The following is an 18,183-nucleotide window of genomic DNA, read 5'->3' on the forward strand; positions in this document are numbered from 1 at the left end:
TTTTTGTTTATTTACATATAGTACTTGTACCAACCAGCAGGTTCACTATCCATTACAGGCTGAAAGGGTGCAGAATGTTTCTCATCTTGTCTACTGTGAGATTATCACCTTTTGCTAGGGTCTCTGTAGCCAAGTTAGGAAGTGTTCGTAGTTGAATAACAATCTTGCGTTGTGTGTTGCAGAGAAAGCTACCTCGCATTTTGCATACGACTCGTCCCGACATAGAGCACAGTGAAAGCCATCCAACTCTTTCCCACAGCCCAGTTGCATCCAATTTTAGACCGCTATGTGCTACAAGCACACTAGCCTTAGAGTACTGTCTACACTCAGATGAAATTACAGTTGTCCTCAATGTGGATCGAACGTGCCATGCTCATCCTGTCTGCCTCGGAGCGACTTACGAGATGCCTCAAGTGATGTCTGTTATGTTTTAGGGCATATGCTTCAAGAACCTCATAGTCTTTCAGCCAAGGTCATTGGACTGGTTATTTGATCACTAGGTTGGAAAAAAGATGGGTAACTGGTTTTAAGATCAGAAAGACATTTTCCCCATGCTCACTCCGTTACTCCTGAAACACACATGTAACTGTGTGGGACCTTCCCACGGAAGTCTACCTCATTGCAGTAGTCTTTCGGTAGTCTTTCGCTGGATCGTGCTTGTTTTTCTGAGATATAACCTAGGATACATTTCACACTAGGTATGTACTTGCTCCCAATCAGCACGTTTTATCATGTGACTTCTACTGACTTGCCCGTTCTACTATAAACTAAATGTCTCATCTGGTTTTCTTCCAGCCAGGGACGATGATTGAATGGGGAAATAACTGGTAAGCATCAGATGTTGTTGGTCTTATTGCCCTTTGCATGGTATAGCACACCCCATCCTCTTGTTCCTTATTTGTGCATGTGAGCTGTGCAAGACATAGCTGTGTATCTCTCTTGGCGTGGCCAATTTTCTTGTACCCTCCTTGTTTACCAGATGTGCATGTCACCCTTCTTTGGCTCTTCTCACATGTATGTGTATGGCAAAGCACTGCACTTATCTTTTCCCTTCAATATGTGCATCTGCTCTGATGAATATTCCTCCTTCTGCATCCTAGGATCTATATTGATAATCATAAACATTAGAATTGTCAGACCCACATGCAGGATCCTGGAGTGCTTATTACCATACATATAAAAATTACAATACATTGTAAAAAAATCTTTAATGTTTAAATGCATAACCCATTCATTGTAGCCTTGCAAAGTAGCATTTACTGATTTTTCAGGTGATTTTTTTCATCTTCTAAAATAATATTCAGCCAAGAAAATTAATACTTAAAACTAGTTTGCAGCATAACTATCAGCTTGCTGCCTTAGAAACTCTGCAAAACAGTCATAATGAAGGGGAAAACAGCCAGATATACGGAACTCTATAATGACAACATTTATCCTTGAAGTAGCCAGCAGCTTCTCAATTCCTGTATGCCTTTTACTGGCAGTTGCTTCAGGGGGGGGGGGCAGTTCCCTTTTTTTTCTTTTCTGTCCCATGAGACAAAGTTCTGCTCTATAGACCAGAGTATTATCTGGCGAAAGTCTGCCTGTCCGCTCTTTTTTCCCCAGAGTTTGTCAGTCATGCTTTTTCTGTGTGTCAAATGCAATGTCACTGTGGCAAGAAAGAAGCTCCAAAGGACCGTGACACGCTTTGTGTCATTTGCCTTCGGAGCTACCACACTGTGTAGGAATATCCTTTTTGTATCAAAAAACAAAACTCTAAGAGCTTATGAGGGCTTGCGCCTAAAAAGGAGACTGGATGATGAGCTGTAGAAGCAAAATATCATGGAGGTGCAGGAGCACCAAAGAACAACTAGTAAATGACCACTTCAGCTGGCTCAGAGTTGTAAGATCTCCAAGAGAGGAAGAATCCAGGAGAGGAAGAGGTATACAATCTGCCACTCAAGACATGGGCATTCTGTTCAGTTAATGCCAAAGAAGCTGCTGAGGGTGATGACCAAGACTGATGCAATCCCAGCTATTTAGCCACATAAAAACACATTTGTCAGTGTTCACAACATTGAAAAAGACTCACCACTTGGCATTAGGCAAATGCCTGGTCTCTTTAGGGTGTAAAATCAGTGAGACTGCTGCAGCATCTCTAAAAATGGGCAATCTGATTGCTCTATTTAGCCATTGTAGTATGTTCCTGTGGGAACAATGCTCATATTTATAGAAGACCTGCGTATGGATAGGTGCAAAGACTACACAGAGGAAGTTGGTGGGGGTGTTTTGCTCTCTAATCAGGTAATTATTGCCTCTCCGGACATGGGGCAATATCCATCTATTGTCACAAGCTCACCCTCTGAAGAACCTTATGGTTGGAGATAACTTCATGGAAGAACAATGCACCAATGAAGAAATTAAATCCTCCCTTTCCCTGTGCTCTGCTCTTTGGCTCTCACATAGATGAGGAGATGGAGAGATGCTGTCCGGGACAAAGACATTGAAAGTGGTGGGTCTAGAAGAAAAAATAAGGTTATTCATAGTTCAATGCAAACTTAGCTAAAAGCGTTACCACCCTTACACGTCTTAGAATTTTGAAACCTGTTTTGGGAAGTTGCAGCATCAGCTGCAACGAGCTTAGCAATGGCAACACTACTGTACACTTGTCCTCTGGATACCGAAGATCCCATCATCAGCCAGAGTTAGGACATGAGTTCCATGACAAAACCTACCAATTACTTCCCTCTCTCTGGCATTCTGGTTAGGGAACGTATTATAAATCATTTTAAAGAGTGACGTAGAGTGGCATAGCATAACTAAAGAAAGATGGGTGCTGAATATTGTGCAGAATAGTTATGCTCTACATTACATGACAGTTCCACCAAAAAAGCCTCAAAAGATTCAAATATACCTCCTAAAAAGGCTATTGAGTGCAAACCACCATCGCAAAATGGAAAAGGCCTCTATTTGAGTTTTTTGGCACAGGAATAGGGCCCAAGCAAGGATTTTAGAGCGGGTTTTATATTTCAGACATGCCAACAACTATATTAAGAAAGAAAATGTTTGTATGCTGTCACTTCAGCAAATTTTCCTCAGTTAAACAAGGGGGCTGGGATGCGTGCTGTGGACTTTTTGAAAGCATATTCCCATCTACCACAGAAGATTCCTGGATCCCTAGTGGACCAAACTAACTATTGATACAAGGTTCTAACTTTCTCAAAATGCATGGCATTGGTTGCGACACATCTAAAGAAATTGAGAATTTTCCATATTTATCGCCACTTAAATGACCTACTAATCAAAGCTGGCAACCAACAAAGCGAAGGAAAGATTTCAGTCCAATTTGAAGCACCTCCACAGACTGTATCTGAAAGGCAGTCTTTAAAAATCATCCTCTGAGCCTGTTCTGAAACAAATATGCCTGGTCTCAGCTCTACATTATACAAAGAAAAGTGTCATTTAGTGGAGAGAGTATATACTCTACAATTCGATCGTCACCAACTCTAATTGATGCTCAATTCAACAGCAAGGCAAGTTTGTTCTCTGCTGGTGTCAATGGCTTCCTGCATGTTCCGAATATTCTCAGTGGCTGGTTGTACATACGGCTCAAACTATGACTGAAATCTCAGTCCTTGGCAGGATAAATTATTCTAGCCCAAGAAGCCTAAACCAGTAGAACAATTGTCAGAGTATCCTATAGGGATTCCATTTCCATCAGGATCCCCAAACTTGGTAAACACTCACAAGTGTATTCTTACTTGGCTAGGAAGCACACATGGGCAATCTAACAGCACGTGGCAGCTGATCCCAGGAGTAGACATAATGCCAAATCACCCTATTGAAGCTCAGAACGGTTTGTCAGACCCTTCAGTCCTCCCTTCTCTGATGTTAAAGACCTTTCTGATTCAAACTACAATACAACCACAATGCATTACCTTGATAAATAAGACCGAAACAGAGCCTGAAGTTTGTAGAGAAAATGACAATCCATATGGAAGGGGTTAATTCGAAGTGGTTTGGCCATAAAGATGTGATGAATCTGCTAGGAACACTGAACAGTCAAGCGGAGGCTGTATGACTGTACAAAGAAAATCATAAAAAAGGGAAATAACTACATTGTAAGGGTCATTTTTGCTGATTAGGACGCACCGCTAATAGATTCACCACACCAAAAAATACTAAATGGCAAGATTTCGCATCCACAGATCCTTGACAGTAATCCCTGGGAGATGCCCTTTTGATGAACTATGCAAAAAGAACAATTGATGGACAGAATGCAGAAAAATGTCATACATTCACCCCAGTACAGAGATATGGGCCTAAATCCAACGTTTTTTTGCTCAACATGCCATTCCAGTTTGGACCCAGCCATATGCAAATCAGTCTTCACCCTGCGCCCCAATGGGGAACAGTCCAGCCCGAACTGCCAGGCCAGGTCCTCCCTGGACTGGAAACAAGCGTCCTAGGACCGCGTGAGAGGGACGGAGGCGGACAGACGGGAAGCACCCAACAGACAGCGCCGAGCAAATAACGGCTAAGATGATCTTGATTGCACCGGAATGGCTGAGGCAATGATGGTACGCTGTCTTACTGCATTCATCAGAAAATCCTCACATGAAGGTGCTGTGCAAATCCAAAATTTGTCCAGGTGCGAGGGCCTCATAGTCTGCCTAAATCAAGCATCCTTGTATTTGGCAGCAAGTTATGTTATGTTAAGAGTTTTTAAAGGGCATGGTTGCTCCCAATGGAGCGTCCCTGCAATAGGATTGCCCTATCAAGATGCAGGAGTGATGAAGTGGCACGGAAAAGCCTGAACAGAAAAGGAAGACTATGATTAGACCAAAACAAAAGCCAAAAGTTAAGTTGGCATAAACAACCATGTTTTAAGTTTCTTCCTGAAGGTTTTCTCAATGGGTTCATGTCTCCAGTGGAGGGGCAGGGCTTTTCACAGCTTAGATGCCCGAAAACCAAAAGAGGAACCACCCAAGGGAGATCTTTTTATGACGGGCACTGTAGCCAGCGCTGCGTCCGACGATCTGAGTCTTCTACTGGTTTGCTGGGATTTTAGTTAATGGAAATAGATAACGAGGGTGTCTGCCATTGAAGATCCTATCGCGGAAACACATGGCTTTAAAGGAAATTCTTTTTCTTAAAGGCAGCCAGTGAAGATCTTCCAGGGCAGGGCCCGCGGGTGCCCGCCTCGAAATGTTTCAATAGGAGATGTGCCTCCGCATTTTGCACTCTCTATAGTTTATTTAATCTATCCTGTGTGGCTCTAATGTAAAGTATGTTATTGTAGTCCAATTTGGCCATAACATGGGCCTGAACTACTGTATCTCTGACAGATATAGGAATGAGGTCCATGATTTTGGCCAGAATCTTCAAGAGTGCTGAAACATTTCCCAGCCACATAGGATATTTGGCTGTCAAAAGTAAAGTTGGAGTCAAACGGAAAGCTCAAGTTTTTCATCTTGTGCGTAGGCTCTGGAGTAGGGCTAAGTTCCTTTGGCCACCAAGCTGATGACCAGACAGAGGGTTGTTTCCCAACAATGAGTACCTCCGTTTTATTTGCGTTCAACTTGAGGCAGCTCATATTCATCCATTTTGCAAGATCCCTCAGGCAAGATATAAATTGGGGTGCAGACCCCCCCCCCCTCCTCCTCCTTAGAGAGTGACAATAAGCTGTGTGTTATTGGCATAGGACACTATGGTGACATTGTGTCGCTCGATGACATCAGCCAGGGGCGCATGTAAAGATTGAACAATGTAAGGCTCAATATTGAGCTCTGAGGCACCCCCTGAGTTAGGGGATGCACTTCTGAGGTGAAGGGAGTTTACACCACTTGAAAAAAGGTACGGTCATGGAGGAAAAGGCCAGCCATGTTAAGGCTAGGCCCCAGATACCTGGTGTTCTAGCAGGAGGCCATGGGATACAGTACCGAATGCTTCGCTAAGGTCCAGCATGATCAGAGCGGCCGTTTGGCCACGGTCAGCACAGAATCTAAGATTCTGAGGCCAGCAGTAAGACTGATTCAGTGCTGTCCTGAGCACGAAATCCTAATTGTGATTCGTGGAGTACGCCATTTGATTCCATGAAAATTATCAGTTGACCATTAATATGTTTCTCAGCAATTAAAGAAAAAAAAAAGGTAAGAAGTGAGATGGGCCTGTAGTTTTCTGTAAGGGATGGATCTAATGAGGGGGTTTTTAAGTAGAGGTTTTACAATAGCATGCTTCCACTTAGTAGGGACTATGCCAGTTGCGAACGAGATGTTGAGCAGATTGCTCCACCTTGGTAAGATACTCTCCATTCCCTAGACCAAAATTCTTGGAGGAGCTGGATCGGAGCAAAACTCCTGAATATAGTCCTACACAGACATGTAAATCTGCCCAAAGCTTGTGTGGACATTTAAGAAGCCGACCACAAGTGTCACTTGTTCTCTTAAATGGAAAGATGTTTCTGTGGTGCTAGCAAAGGGATGCTGATCCCATATCCTGCCCAGAAGCCATGCTTCCTTACCTACCATATCTGGACTTCATTTCCCATTGACCGTGGTATACCTTGCAGTAATTACTGCGTATAGAAAGTTTCCATCCCCGGAATTAAGGACTTATAAGAAGGATTGAAAAATGTTTCCCCTTTTCCTCCTTGGGATCAGTATGGTTCTATAAAAATAGATTTTGCAGCATCTGTCATGGACACAGCCTTTTTAATTGCCACTACTTCTGTGCATAGGGTTGATGAGATCCAAGTCCTTTTGGTGCATGAACCTTCTGCATTTATTTCGTTTTGATCGAGTAACTATACCTTACCTACTCTTCTACTAAAATGTTGGCCCAGATTTTTACTTAAATCCATCTATCTCCTTGATTTGATTTGTGCATTTATAAAGGACACAATTGCCATGGGCGTCTTGGCGCTACAGGTGGATGGGTCAAGTAAGGTTGCCAGAAAGGTGTGTTGATCCTGTTAGTTGGAGAAGAGCCAGGTTTTCAGTGCCTTTCTGAAAGATAAAAGCGTGGGGCTACTTTTTATGGTGGCCGGGAGTAGGTTCCATGTCTTGATTGTCCCTAACAGAAAGCTTCTTCCACCCCAGCTAGCTTTCCTGTCCCTGGGTGTTTGCAGCAGTTTGCTGTGTACAGATCTTAGACTTCTAGACGGCGCATACCATTTCAGATGAGTACTCGGGAATTGAGGCCCGGCGCCATGTTGTGCTTTATAGGCAAGGCATTTGGGATTTAAACTTAATCCTCATGTCCACCGGGAGCCAAAGGAAGGCTCTTAAACCGTGGGAAACTGGCTCGAACCTGGGGATATTCAGTACTACTGTCTGCCACATTTTGCAGGCCCTGCAGCCTTTGTAGATGCTGGGCTTGGATCCCCACATACAAGGCGTTGCCGTAGTCCAACCTGGACAAGGCTAGTGCTGTAACAAGAATTTTTAGGGAATCCGGAGGAATGAATGGACGAATTATCCTGATCATTTTTAGGACAAACCAGATTGTTGAGGAAAGAGTATTGATCTGACTGTTGAATGTCAGTTCATCATCGAAGATGAAACCCAGATTTTTTACCTTAGACACTGGAGCTGGGCAGTCTTCCAGACTGGCAGGCCACCATTTAGGTGACCAAAAGGGAGGGTCAGAGCCCAACAACAAGACCTCAGTCTTTCCCCCATTTAATTTTAGACAGTTGGACTGCATCCATAGGTTAATCTGTGTCATGCAGCTGTTAAAACGGTCCATTGTCTCATCCAAGTTGCTTGATACTGACACCACCAACTGGGTGTCATCAGCGTAGGAGACCATTGAGAACCCAAACTCCCTGATAATTGCGGCCAGGGGGGCCACGTATACATTGAAAAGAGTGGGGCTCAGCGACGAGCCCTGTGGCACACCACAGGGATGTCTAGAATTGCTCTTAGTTCCTCTGCCGCCATGACCAGAGCTGTCTCCGTTCCGTGCCCTTCCCGGAACCTGTACTGGGAGGGATCTAGGAGGTTCCTGGAGGTAATAAATGCAGTAAGCTGAACATTTAGTATTTTATCCAGCACCTTGGCTGGAAATGGTAGTCTGGAGATGGGTCGGTAACTACCGGAATTGTTGGGGTCAAGATTCGGTTTCTTTAAGAGAGGAAGGGTAGAGTCTATTTTCCAAGCGTCTGGGAAAATGCCCGACTGAATTATCTCCTTGAAAACTGTCCCTAATTGTTCACTTAGTATTTCTGGAATCAAGTGTAGAACTTTAGGCGGACAGGGGTTCGCTGGAGACCCTGATTTAGATGTATTTGCCACCTGAATGATCTGTTCTAATGTGGGGGGTGAGAAAGCGAAGGATGAGTTGGTGAAAGTGAAATCTGTAACTGGCTGGCCTGATGGTCTTCTTTAAAAACAACTCCCCAGTGGCAAGATCTTTACGTTCCTTAGACAATCAAAACATCCGAACATTTAGCTTAGACAGTACTAAGGGCCATGGATGGCTCAATTATTTGTCAACTATAACCATATAAGAATCGGTATGGTGATCTCCAACCAATCCATTTGATTGTTTCTTGCTTCGTTACCATTTAGCCATTCGACAAAGGGTACAGTAGCTATGACTGGTTACGTAATCTTTCCATGTCCGAAATTTGCAAGTGTGCAACATCAAACTGGTCACCCTTCCACAAGGCACTATTGTTTAGACTCTGATGCTACAAAAGATTCAGTAGTTGGCGAGTCTGCTCTGAAAAACCTGTTCATGAAGAGTACACCTGTTTTGATTTATATTATCAGTTTTCAACTTTCATCTTCTTTTTCTGGTCCTTTTCAGTTGCCGAGTTTTGGGAGAAGCTTGCTATTCTGTTCTCATGTTAATGACTATCCGGGAGGATACTACCTTGCAGAAGGAAAATGTGCTTATTTGTAATCTTAGTTTTGAATTGTTGGAATCTTCGTTGAATACTCTCTGGTTTGAAGCTACCAGATAGCAATCCCCAAGGCTTCAAAGATTACCATAGAGTCCTTATATAAGGTGCTGTTCAAAAGAACTGGTGTTCCGAAGCAACTGTCAGTACAAGTCATGAAAGGATTGAGAAGCTGTTGGTTTCTTAAAGGAGCAGTGTCCTAATTTTTAACATGAGAGTCCAGCCTATCTGGTTGGTTTCCCCTTTAGTTTCCTTTTGGTTTCTCAGGGACTCAAAGACAGCAAAGTGGTAGTTAGGCTTCAAGGTTGTTTTATGTATTATATTTTCATTTGCACTTTGTTTTCAAAGATTACAAATCTGAAATTTGATAAATGTGTTCGATTATGCATTGAAATATCTATGATTTTTACCATTTATTTTAATTATGTATGTGTTGAGCATTCCGGGATCCCTTGTGTGTGCATTACACTTCTCATATTTATCTTCAATAAAGATTCTTATGGTGTACAACTAACTCATTTTTCCTACTCCATTATTGAATTCTCTCTGCCATCCATAAACAGTAGAATATTTCTGCACTCATATTGGATCCCCAGAACATCATTATAAAAACATTTTTACGAAGGAAAACACCTACAATATTTTCTCTGTTTTCCATTTTCAGCTTTAAGAAGTAAAGGCAGCTATCCAAATTGACAATGGAATCCATTTGACTGAAAATAACAGTATACTAGACCCTTTTTTTAAATTCTATATTGCAACCTGTAGCCTCTAATGAGCTGGGCACACGATTGGGCATACCACCTTTAATGAACTCCACGGTCTGTCAACCTTCCCATCATGTGGTGCAGGGTAAATAAGGTTGTGTATTTCAATGGCTTACAAGAGAAGTATTAAATAACAGCCTTGCCGTTTTAAGACATTTTTTAAATGTTTTTTATGGAGTTTATTTAGCTTTCTTAAATACATTTCATCTTTTTCTTTAGATTCCTAGTTTTTATTGGGTCTCGCCTGGCGAACGCAGCCCGAAAGCGCTGTCGCCAGCGAGATCTATTGTTGCTGACTTGCCTCGGAAGTGGGACAGGAGATGGGCACGCGCAGGGCTTTTGGCGATTGTAGTCTGTGGACGCACTTGTGAAGACATGCTTGCATGTAACGTGTCCTGTCCCCCTTCCGCCCTCAGCAGCCTCATGCACTTTCACTTTCCATTCCCCCCCGTCGGCTCCACGGAGACGGCTTGTTTCAATAGAGATCTGTAAAGTACACATGCCTACACCATTAAAATTGCTGCCCTGCAGCCGTAGCTTGAATGAGATAGGTTCACTTCCTGTCTTTCGGTGCTTGCAACGTGAGCCCAGCTGACGCAGAGATTTTTGATGAAGCCGTATCACATGATGCAATACTCAATTTCCTGAGATGAAGCGAAAAAACACGACAAAGAAAAACGTGATTCATAGTGTACGGCGTTCGCGCCATTGATTTAACTGAAAGACTACACTTCCCAGAAAGTGACAGTGGTTCTAATAAAGACTAGAACTGTTAATGTGTTAAAACGAGGACCCCACTTAGAAAGAAGTTTGATATTTTTTAAAAGGTGATCACACACCTACCTGGCATTGTCTGCCACGCGGATTACAAGGGTTGAAGGCGGAACCTGAGCAGGACATTTTTACCAGTATGTCTTTAAGGGTGGGTATTCGCACTGAACACTGCTCTCCTCGAGATGCTCTGCCTTTGGAGAGCAGCTATAGTCCTTCTAGCAGGTACAGGTTTCAGAAGAAATGCACTAGGTTCTTCTATCTGGCGATGTGCACTCGCTTTCCGCACTCTGGCAATAAAGGTGAAGTGGCAGCAGTGTGTTTTCCGGATGCACGGAGGAGGGACCTGGAGTGAGTGAAGAGGGCGGAGCCTCGCAGAGAGCAGAAGCGCATGGGTTCCGAATTCCAAGGGAGATTCATGTACCTCGCTCTTTGGCAGCCTTCGGAAAATAAACTGCTTCCTTGCCCTGACCCCTGTATGTACAGATGGAAGCAGCAGACTTCCCCTCAGAGCTGCGTTACCGTGCTTATCCTGTGCAATGTTTACATTATTGCACAGGTTCGGGGCGGGGACGTAGCTTTCAGTGGAGCAGCACGTGCAGTGGCACCGGGCTCAAAGGCCTGAGTGGCCTACCGCTTACAGATCATACATGCCAACATTTGGACAGCAATTCAATTACTTTATTCGGATAAAACCTATCCATAACAGGACAAAACCACACAGTAATACATATAGCACACAAATTCATAATGGACATCAAGGTGTTATGTAAAACCAATACAGTGCAGAACAATGAAAACATTTATACAGTAATCCTGCACGAACAGCAGTTGTCAGAATGGCACCCACGCAGAATGCTAGTTCATCATCTTCCAGGTTAAGAAGAGTCCTATATGCATCTCTGTAATGAACAGATGGGTGCCTTTTAAACAAGCATTTGCAATGCAATAGGTCTCGCATTATTAAAGTTTGAGCTATTGGCATTGCTAAATAATGCAACACCAATAGCTCAAACTTTAATAATGCGAGACCTATTGCATTGCAAATGCTTGTTTTTATTTTTTGCAAGCAGTGCCTTTTTTCCTTTGTTTTTTTCTTTCCATAGGTGCTTCTCTTCTCACCTTTTTCCACTGAGCATCATGCCAACTTTTTTTGACAGGAGACCTTCATGTGGAACAAAACCATCCTGCAGTGATGGAAACAGTGTCTCCCAGATTACCACTTCATCATGAGTTGTAAAGATTGTCTGGAGTTGTCATACACCTGCCTCGGTGACAGAGGGGGAGTTTGCCTTAGAGAGAAATGGAGAGGTCGGCTGTGTTGCTTTGTCTTCCAATAGCTCCAGAGGAGCAAGTGGGTGGGGGTGCTTCAGCCTCTTCCTTTGCTCCTGGTGTAACCAGTTCACATTCCTTTTTGGTGTCCTCAGGCGGCTTCTTGTGGCTTGAGACCTTCTAGATCTAGACGTTTACCATTCTGGATGGTTATGTCGATTATTTCAGGAGTTTCCACATTAATGTATTGTGACCTTTCCTCTGCGTGGTCAATCTCCTAGAGATTTCTAGCTGCAGATTCCTTACCTGAGAATTTCTCCTAGGCATTAGACCGGGTCCGGAAGATGTTTCATGAGCAGCATCTGTGCACGCCTGTAGGTGGGGTTGATTGGCTCCACGTCCATTGGCGGTAGCTTCCGCACCGGAAGTGAGGTTGCTGTACCTATATAGACACTACCCATTCACGCTTATGTCAGTTCTTCTCTTTCCGTGCCAGCCAGTGTTGATCCAAAGAAGAGCTACCCCTCTGTTTTTTGACAGGCTTTTCTGATGGTTTTTTTTAGGTTTATCTTCTGTTGTGTCGAGGAATGTCTTTACGCTAGGTGGGTTTTAAGCCTTCTGGCAGCTGTCACTGACCGATGTCTGTGATGGAGCCTCACCTCATTTGTCTGTGGTGTCTGGAACGTGAAAACTACATCAAAATGTGTTCTGATTGCCGGCCCATGGCTCCCAAGGCTTTGAGGGAGCAGTCCCTGAAGCTGCTAGAGGCCCTGCATGCGACTCTACAGAACCCAAGATCCTGGTCCGTGGCAAGGCAAGGTCCCGGGATCGTTTGCATAGCCCAGAGTCCTCCTGGTCCCGTTCAAAGTCCTCTGGACATTCAGGTAGGTGGCGCAAATAGAAGAGCAAGAAGTCGACGAGACTAAGGAGCCGCAGGTTCTAGGTCTTGTTCCCCGGACCCTGAGATTGGGCCAACTCTGCGCCTTCCTGAATTTATGAAGTTTGGAGCGACCCATCCAACTGAAAGAATTCTATGAGGCCATGCGCCTTATATTTGGGCAGCCCGACCCAATCGATGCGCCTTTGGGCCCCGTGGTATTGGAAGGGTCCCCATCTGGTGCCACACTGGTGGCACCAGTGGGTCCCCAAGGAGTCATTCCTGGATCCGGACTGATGCCTATTGCACCAGCTCGACTTTCCTTGGCCCCAATCTCGAGGCACCCGGCGCAGCAGCATCAACCCCATTGTCATCCCGGACTCCGACACGGAGCCAAAGGGCATTGCCCGACTCTGATGCCAGCTGGAGTTTTGCCTTCTATATCTGAGCCCTATTTCTATCGGCCACTCCTTGGGGTAGACTAGGGGATGGGGCCACTGGATCCTTTAGAATACTAGCCCTATGAGGAAGAACAGTGTGGACCTGGTGTGAGGACCTGGGTGAGGCCAGTGACCTGGATACATCTCAGATGCCGGTCTGTTTTCTACCCCTACTGTGGCTATGGAGGAGGGAGCTTCTTATGCAATGGTGGTGTGGAGGGCAGCTGAGGTCCTTGAACCTCAGCTAGCCACAGTGACAGTCAAGACTAATCTATTGACAGAGGTGCTGCAACCGTGAGTCTCCACGGCAGAACCCAGACTCTTATTTAGTGACACCCTTACTGATGCCCTGTTGGGTACCTGGTCCAAACCCAGCACAGGGGTTCCTGTGAATACGACGATTACCAGCCACCATCGCCCCACTCCTTGGGACCCAAACTTACTCACGCTACACCCTACCCCTGAGAGCTTGGTGTTCCAAGCCTCCACCTCTCTAGGCACTTTCCCTACCACTTCCCTAGATAGCGAGTCCAAGAGGCTGGACTCATTTAGGAAGATGTTTTCTAAAGCTAGCCTGGCATTGCGGTCCCTGGACACCGCATGCCTTTGGGGCCGTTATTCCCACACTTTGTGGGATATGGTTGTGCAGGTGCTGCCGCAGGTTCCGGAGGAGGCCCGGACTGTACTCTGCTGGGTCTCTTCCATCAGTGACCGCTTGGGAAAGTTCACTACTCAATGCAAACTTCACACAACCAACTCGCTATGCAGAGTAGTTTCCATGACAGTGGCACTTAGATGCGACGCCTGGCTGAGTACAACTGACTTTTCGAAGGATGTTCAAGCTACCCTTATGGCCATGCCCTTTGATTGCACCCATCTCTTCGAAGACCAGGCAGATTCAGCGCTCAAGTCCTTTAAGGATTATCTGCTATGGCCAGGTCCTTAGGCCTCTCTGCTGGCCCACGTTCACCTCAATCTGCCTATCGCTCCTTCCATGGCTATGGAGGGGGCTTCCAGCCGTGCCAATTCCCGCTCAGCCACAGCGCCGGGCAGGCTGCCCAGCCCCAGCTTGGCCAAGGGCACGTCACCCACAAAACACATGGGTCAGGTGGCCAGCGGTCAGGTCAGGTGGCCAGCGGTCTAGTCAGTCCGCAACCCCCCTACTGCAACAGCCTCCAAAACCTCCTAGTCTGCCCCTTTACCACCATGGGCACCCAGTTGGCAGCAGGATTCCCCATCACCTGCCTTACTGGCACTCATAACATCGGACAGGTGGGTTTTATAGGTTACCCGAAGGGGATACCCGCTCCCCTTCGAGTCTCCCCATGCCAATGTCTCACAACCTGTGGACGGAGGATCATCTCTCCCTTCTCCGGGAAGAGGTCTCTGCTCCCTTGGCCAAGGGAGCCATAGAGAAGGTTCTGGTACCAGAAGTAGGCTGTGCTTGTTATTCCTACTACTTTCTGGTTCCCAAAAAGGAAAAGGGCCTTTGTCCTATCCTCGATCTCCGAAATCTCAATCTCCTCCTCAACAAGGAGAAATTCAAAAATGCTCAAGTTAACGCAGGTCATGTCTACCCTGGACCCAGGAGACTAAATCATAGCATTGGGCTTTCAGGGTGCTTTCATATTCCCATCCTGTCTGCCCACTTGCGCTATGTGTGGTTTATGGTAAGCCACAAGCACTTCCAGTTCACCGTGCTTCCTTTTGGCCTTATTAGTGCCCCTCGGGTGTTCACCAAGTTGATGGCGGTGGTTGCAGCTCATCTGCGGACGTAGGGGGTTCAAGTATTCCCCTACCTGGGATGACTGGCTGCTGAAGGCAGGCTTGCCCCGAGCTGTCATCTCCCACTTCCAGACTACAGCGAATATTCTGCACACGCTGAAGTCACACCTGACTCCCTCTCAGAAGCTCCCTTTCATCTGAGTTGTTTTGGACACAGTGCAGTTTCTGACTTATCCTCCTGAGTGGCGAGTTCAGGACATTCGGGGTATGGGACTGATCTTTTGGCCTCTATCCTGGATTTCGGTGTGGCTGATGGGCCTAATGATTTCCGATATCCTGCTGGGGACACATGCCAGATGGCATATGTGGACTCTGCAGTGGCACCTAAAGTTCCAGAGGGCGCAGCATCAGGGGAATCCCTCCGACCTGATCCAGATCTCGGAAGTAACTGCAAACTATCTTCAGGGGTGGCCAACAAACCACGATTGGGTCAGAGGCAGACCCTTCTCCTTTCACCAGCCGGATCTCACAGTAGTTACAGATGAGTCACTCCTGGGATGGGGAGGTAATCTGGGAGAGGCCGAGACTCCAAATCAACATGCTGGAGCTCCGTGTGATTCGACTGGCATTGAAATCCTTTATACCCTCCATCAAGGGAAGGCTGGTACAAGTGTTCACTGACAACATTGCCGCCATGTGGTACTGCAACAAACAGGGCGGGGTGGGATCATGGACCCTTTGTCAAGAGGCCCTGTGTTTCTGGACATGGCTGGAATGCTACGGCATATCTTTGGTGGTTCCGCCAGAGTAGACGACCTCAGCCAAAGATGCTTAGCGGATCACGAATGGCATCTCCATCAGAAGGGGTTGCATGGTCTTTGAACAGTGGGGAGAGACTTGTATCTGTTCGCCACCACCGAGAACACGCATGGTCAGCAGTTTTGTGCACTGGAGTTTCCTAGGTGGCACTCGCTCAGAGATGCTCTTATTCACCTCCTGTAGCCCTTTCCACCCATACCACTCCTACCCAGAGTTCTTAAGAAGATCAAGAATGACCTGGGCCAAAGTCATCCTTGTGGCTCCGGACTGGGCACGGAGAGTTTGGTATACTGAGCTTCTGTGCATGGCCATTGTTCCTGAAATCAGGCTACCCCTTCAGTAGAATTTTCTGTTGCAGCAATAGGGGAGAGTTCCCCACCCGAACCTGTCCACTCTCCGCCTTCTTGTGTGGAGATTGAGCTGCGACAGTTGACAGCTTTCGACTTTCCTCCCAAAGTCTGTAATGTCATCTTGGCAGCCAGGCGTCCCTCCACCAAGGCGGAGTACGCCTTCTGTTGGATAAAATTTGTGGCATGGTGTGCATAAAAATCCGTTGATCCTTCTTTCTGAGGTTCTGCTTTTCATTCTTTTTTCCATTCTTTGTCTTGCCCAGCAGGGCTGTGCTCTGGGCACTCTTAAGGGCTATCTATCTGCCATTTCTGCTTTCATCCGGATGCCTGATCAACCCACTTTGTTCAAGCCCCATACTGTGCATAGGTTCCTCAAGGTTCTTACTTGTCTCTTCCCTCCACCATTCATTATGCCTCAGTTGGACCTTAATTTGGTGTGAACTTTTTTGATATGTGTTTCTTTTGAGCCTCTCACCTTAAAAATAGCTTTCCTTCTGACAATTACATCTGCCTGCAGAGTAAGTGAACTGCAGGCCTTACCATCTAAGTCCCCTTATCTCTCAGTATATCTTGACAAAGCGGTGCTTCACACAATGGCCTTCTTTCTACAAAAAGTGGTCACCCCCTTTTCCATGTAGGCCAATCTATCACCTTGCCTTCCTTTTATGCTCCTCCACATCCCTTTAAGGAAGATGAGCGACTCCACCGTTTGGACCCAAAAAGAGCATTACTGTTCTACCTTGACTTCACATAAGAGTTCCGGGTGGACAACCAACTCTTGGTTGGTGCAAAGAAAGGTCGGGCTGTGCAGAAGTGGGCCATCTCCAGATTGGCCGTGCTCTGCATCAAAAGCTGCTACATAGTGGCCAAGAAGCAACCTCATGAAGGTTTGTGAGATCATTCCACTAGAGCTAAGGTGGCCACTACTGCGTTAGCATGCAGAGTTCCAGTCCTGGATATATGCCAGGCAGCAACGTTGGCTTCCCTGCACACATTTACAAAATGTCACTGTCTGGACTGTGCGGTCCGCAGGGCACTTTGCCTGTTCGGTCCTGCAGGACTTTTTCTTTTGAAATTGGTTTGCAGATCCTCCTCCGGAGATGGTATTGCTTGTGTATCTATTCTAAGGTAAGGAATCTGTGGCTAGAGGTCTGTAGCAAATGAGCAAGTTACTTATCTTCTGTAACGCCTTTTCTGGTAGAGACTATATCTAGCCACAGATTCCTTACCAACCAACCCAGCCTCCCCGCTCTGTGAACTGATTTCTAGGGACCGGGATTACACCTTTCAGGGTCCTATTTTTTACACACCAATGATCAATGTTCTTCATGGCTCCACGCTTTAAGGGGGGAAAGTCATGAAAAGTAATTAATGTCAGCGCGACTAGGTGGGGCCTATATAGGTACCATAACGTTACTTCCGGCACAGACGACTAAGGACGCAGAGCCAATCGAGGTCACCTACTGGCACGCATGGGTACTGGTCAAGAAAAATCTTCCGGATCCAGCCTGACGCCTGGGGAAATTCTAAGGTAAGAAATCTTTAGCTAGATATAGTCTCCACCATATAAGGCATTACCAAAGGTATGTAACTTGTTCTTCTATGCGTCAAGGATCCCCATGAATTCTCCCATCCTTTAAGGAAAACAAGCTGCATTTTTTTTAAAAACTGCTTTATTGAAATGCAGTCACAGCCATGGTTGTCTGCTGACCCCAGCAGGCCCCCACCCTGGGAGTGCTAGCCATTCCCAATGGGATCATAAATTGCGCATGAATATTGATGAGGCATGCAATTTGCGACCCCATTGTGAATCGCAACCATTGTCTAACAGTTGTACATTGCATTTTGCAACTCGCAAAGCAACGCAATTTGTGAGTTGCAAAATGCAATCGCCGAACATCTGTCCCTATAATCCCTAAAAGTAACACCCGTCCCTATGAACAGGAAATGTAAGAAACTTTTAACATTATACCCTGAATTGACCAAATAACTCAAACCAAAACAGTTCACTCTCAATATACAATAAACCCAAGCATATGACTCTTGTCTGCTGTGAAGGAAGATAGCTGAGTGTTTAGGGCTTTTATGTTTTTTGAACTTTCAGTGGTTCTAAATTCTTTAAAGCGGTGTCTGTATGTCATGGCAAATAAAGCTGATTGCATAAACCAGGTCTTGCCATGAAATCAATTCTGGGCGCATAACTAAGAATACAGTACTGGCTGGTTACAATAGACCAGTTACAAGCGTCTCCTCCGTAGGAAATGGTGTCATCTAA

At 45.7% G+C, this 18,183-nt stretch overlaps 1 protein-coding gene across 3 annotated transcripts in view; it reads left to right on the forward strand.

Annotated features, from left to right (window-relative positions):
• NIPSNAP1 (nipsnap homolog 1) overlaps positions 1-18,183 on the forward strand; it is a 189,640-nt gene that overhangs the window by 136,706 nt on the left and 34,751 nt on the right. For all 3 annotated transcript variants that reach the window (XM_085636255.1, XM_085636256.1, XM_085636257.1), the window contains exon 7: positions 796-827. In XM_085636255.1, coding sequence (XP_085492381.1) covers positions 796-827 — 32 coding nt within the window. The remainder of the gene's footprint in view (positions 1-795; positions 828-18,183) is intronic.

This window comes from Triturus cristatus, chromosome 11, assembly GCF_964204655.1.
Source record: "Triturus cristatus chromosome 11, aTriCri1.1, whole genome shotgun sequence".
NCBI classification, from domain to species: domain Eukaryota; kingdom Metazoa; phylum Chordata; class Amphibia; order Caudata; family Salamandridae; genus Triturus; species Triturus cristatus.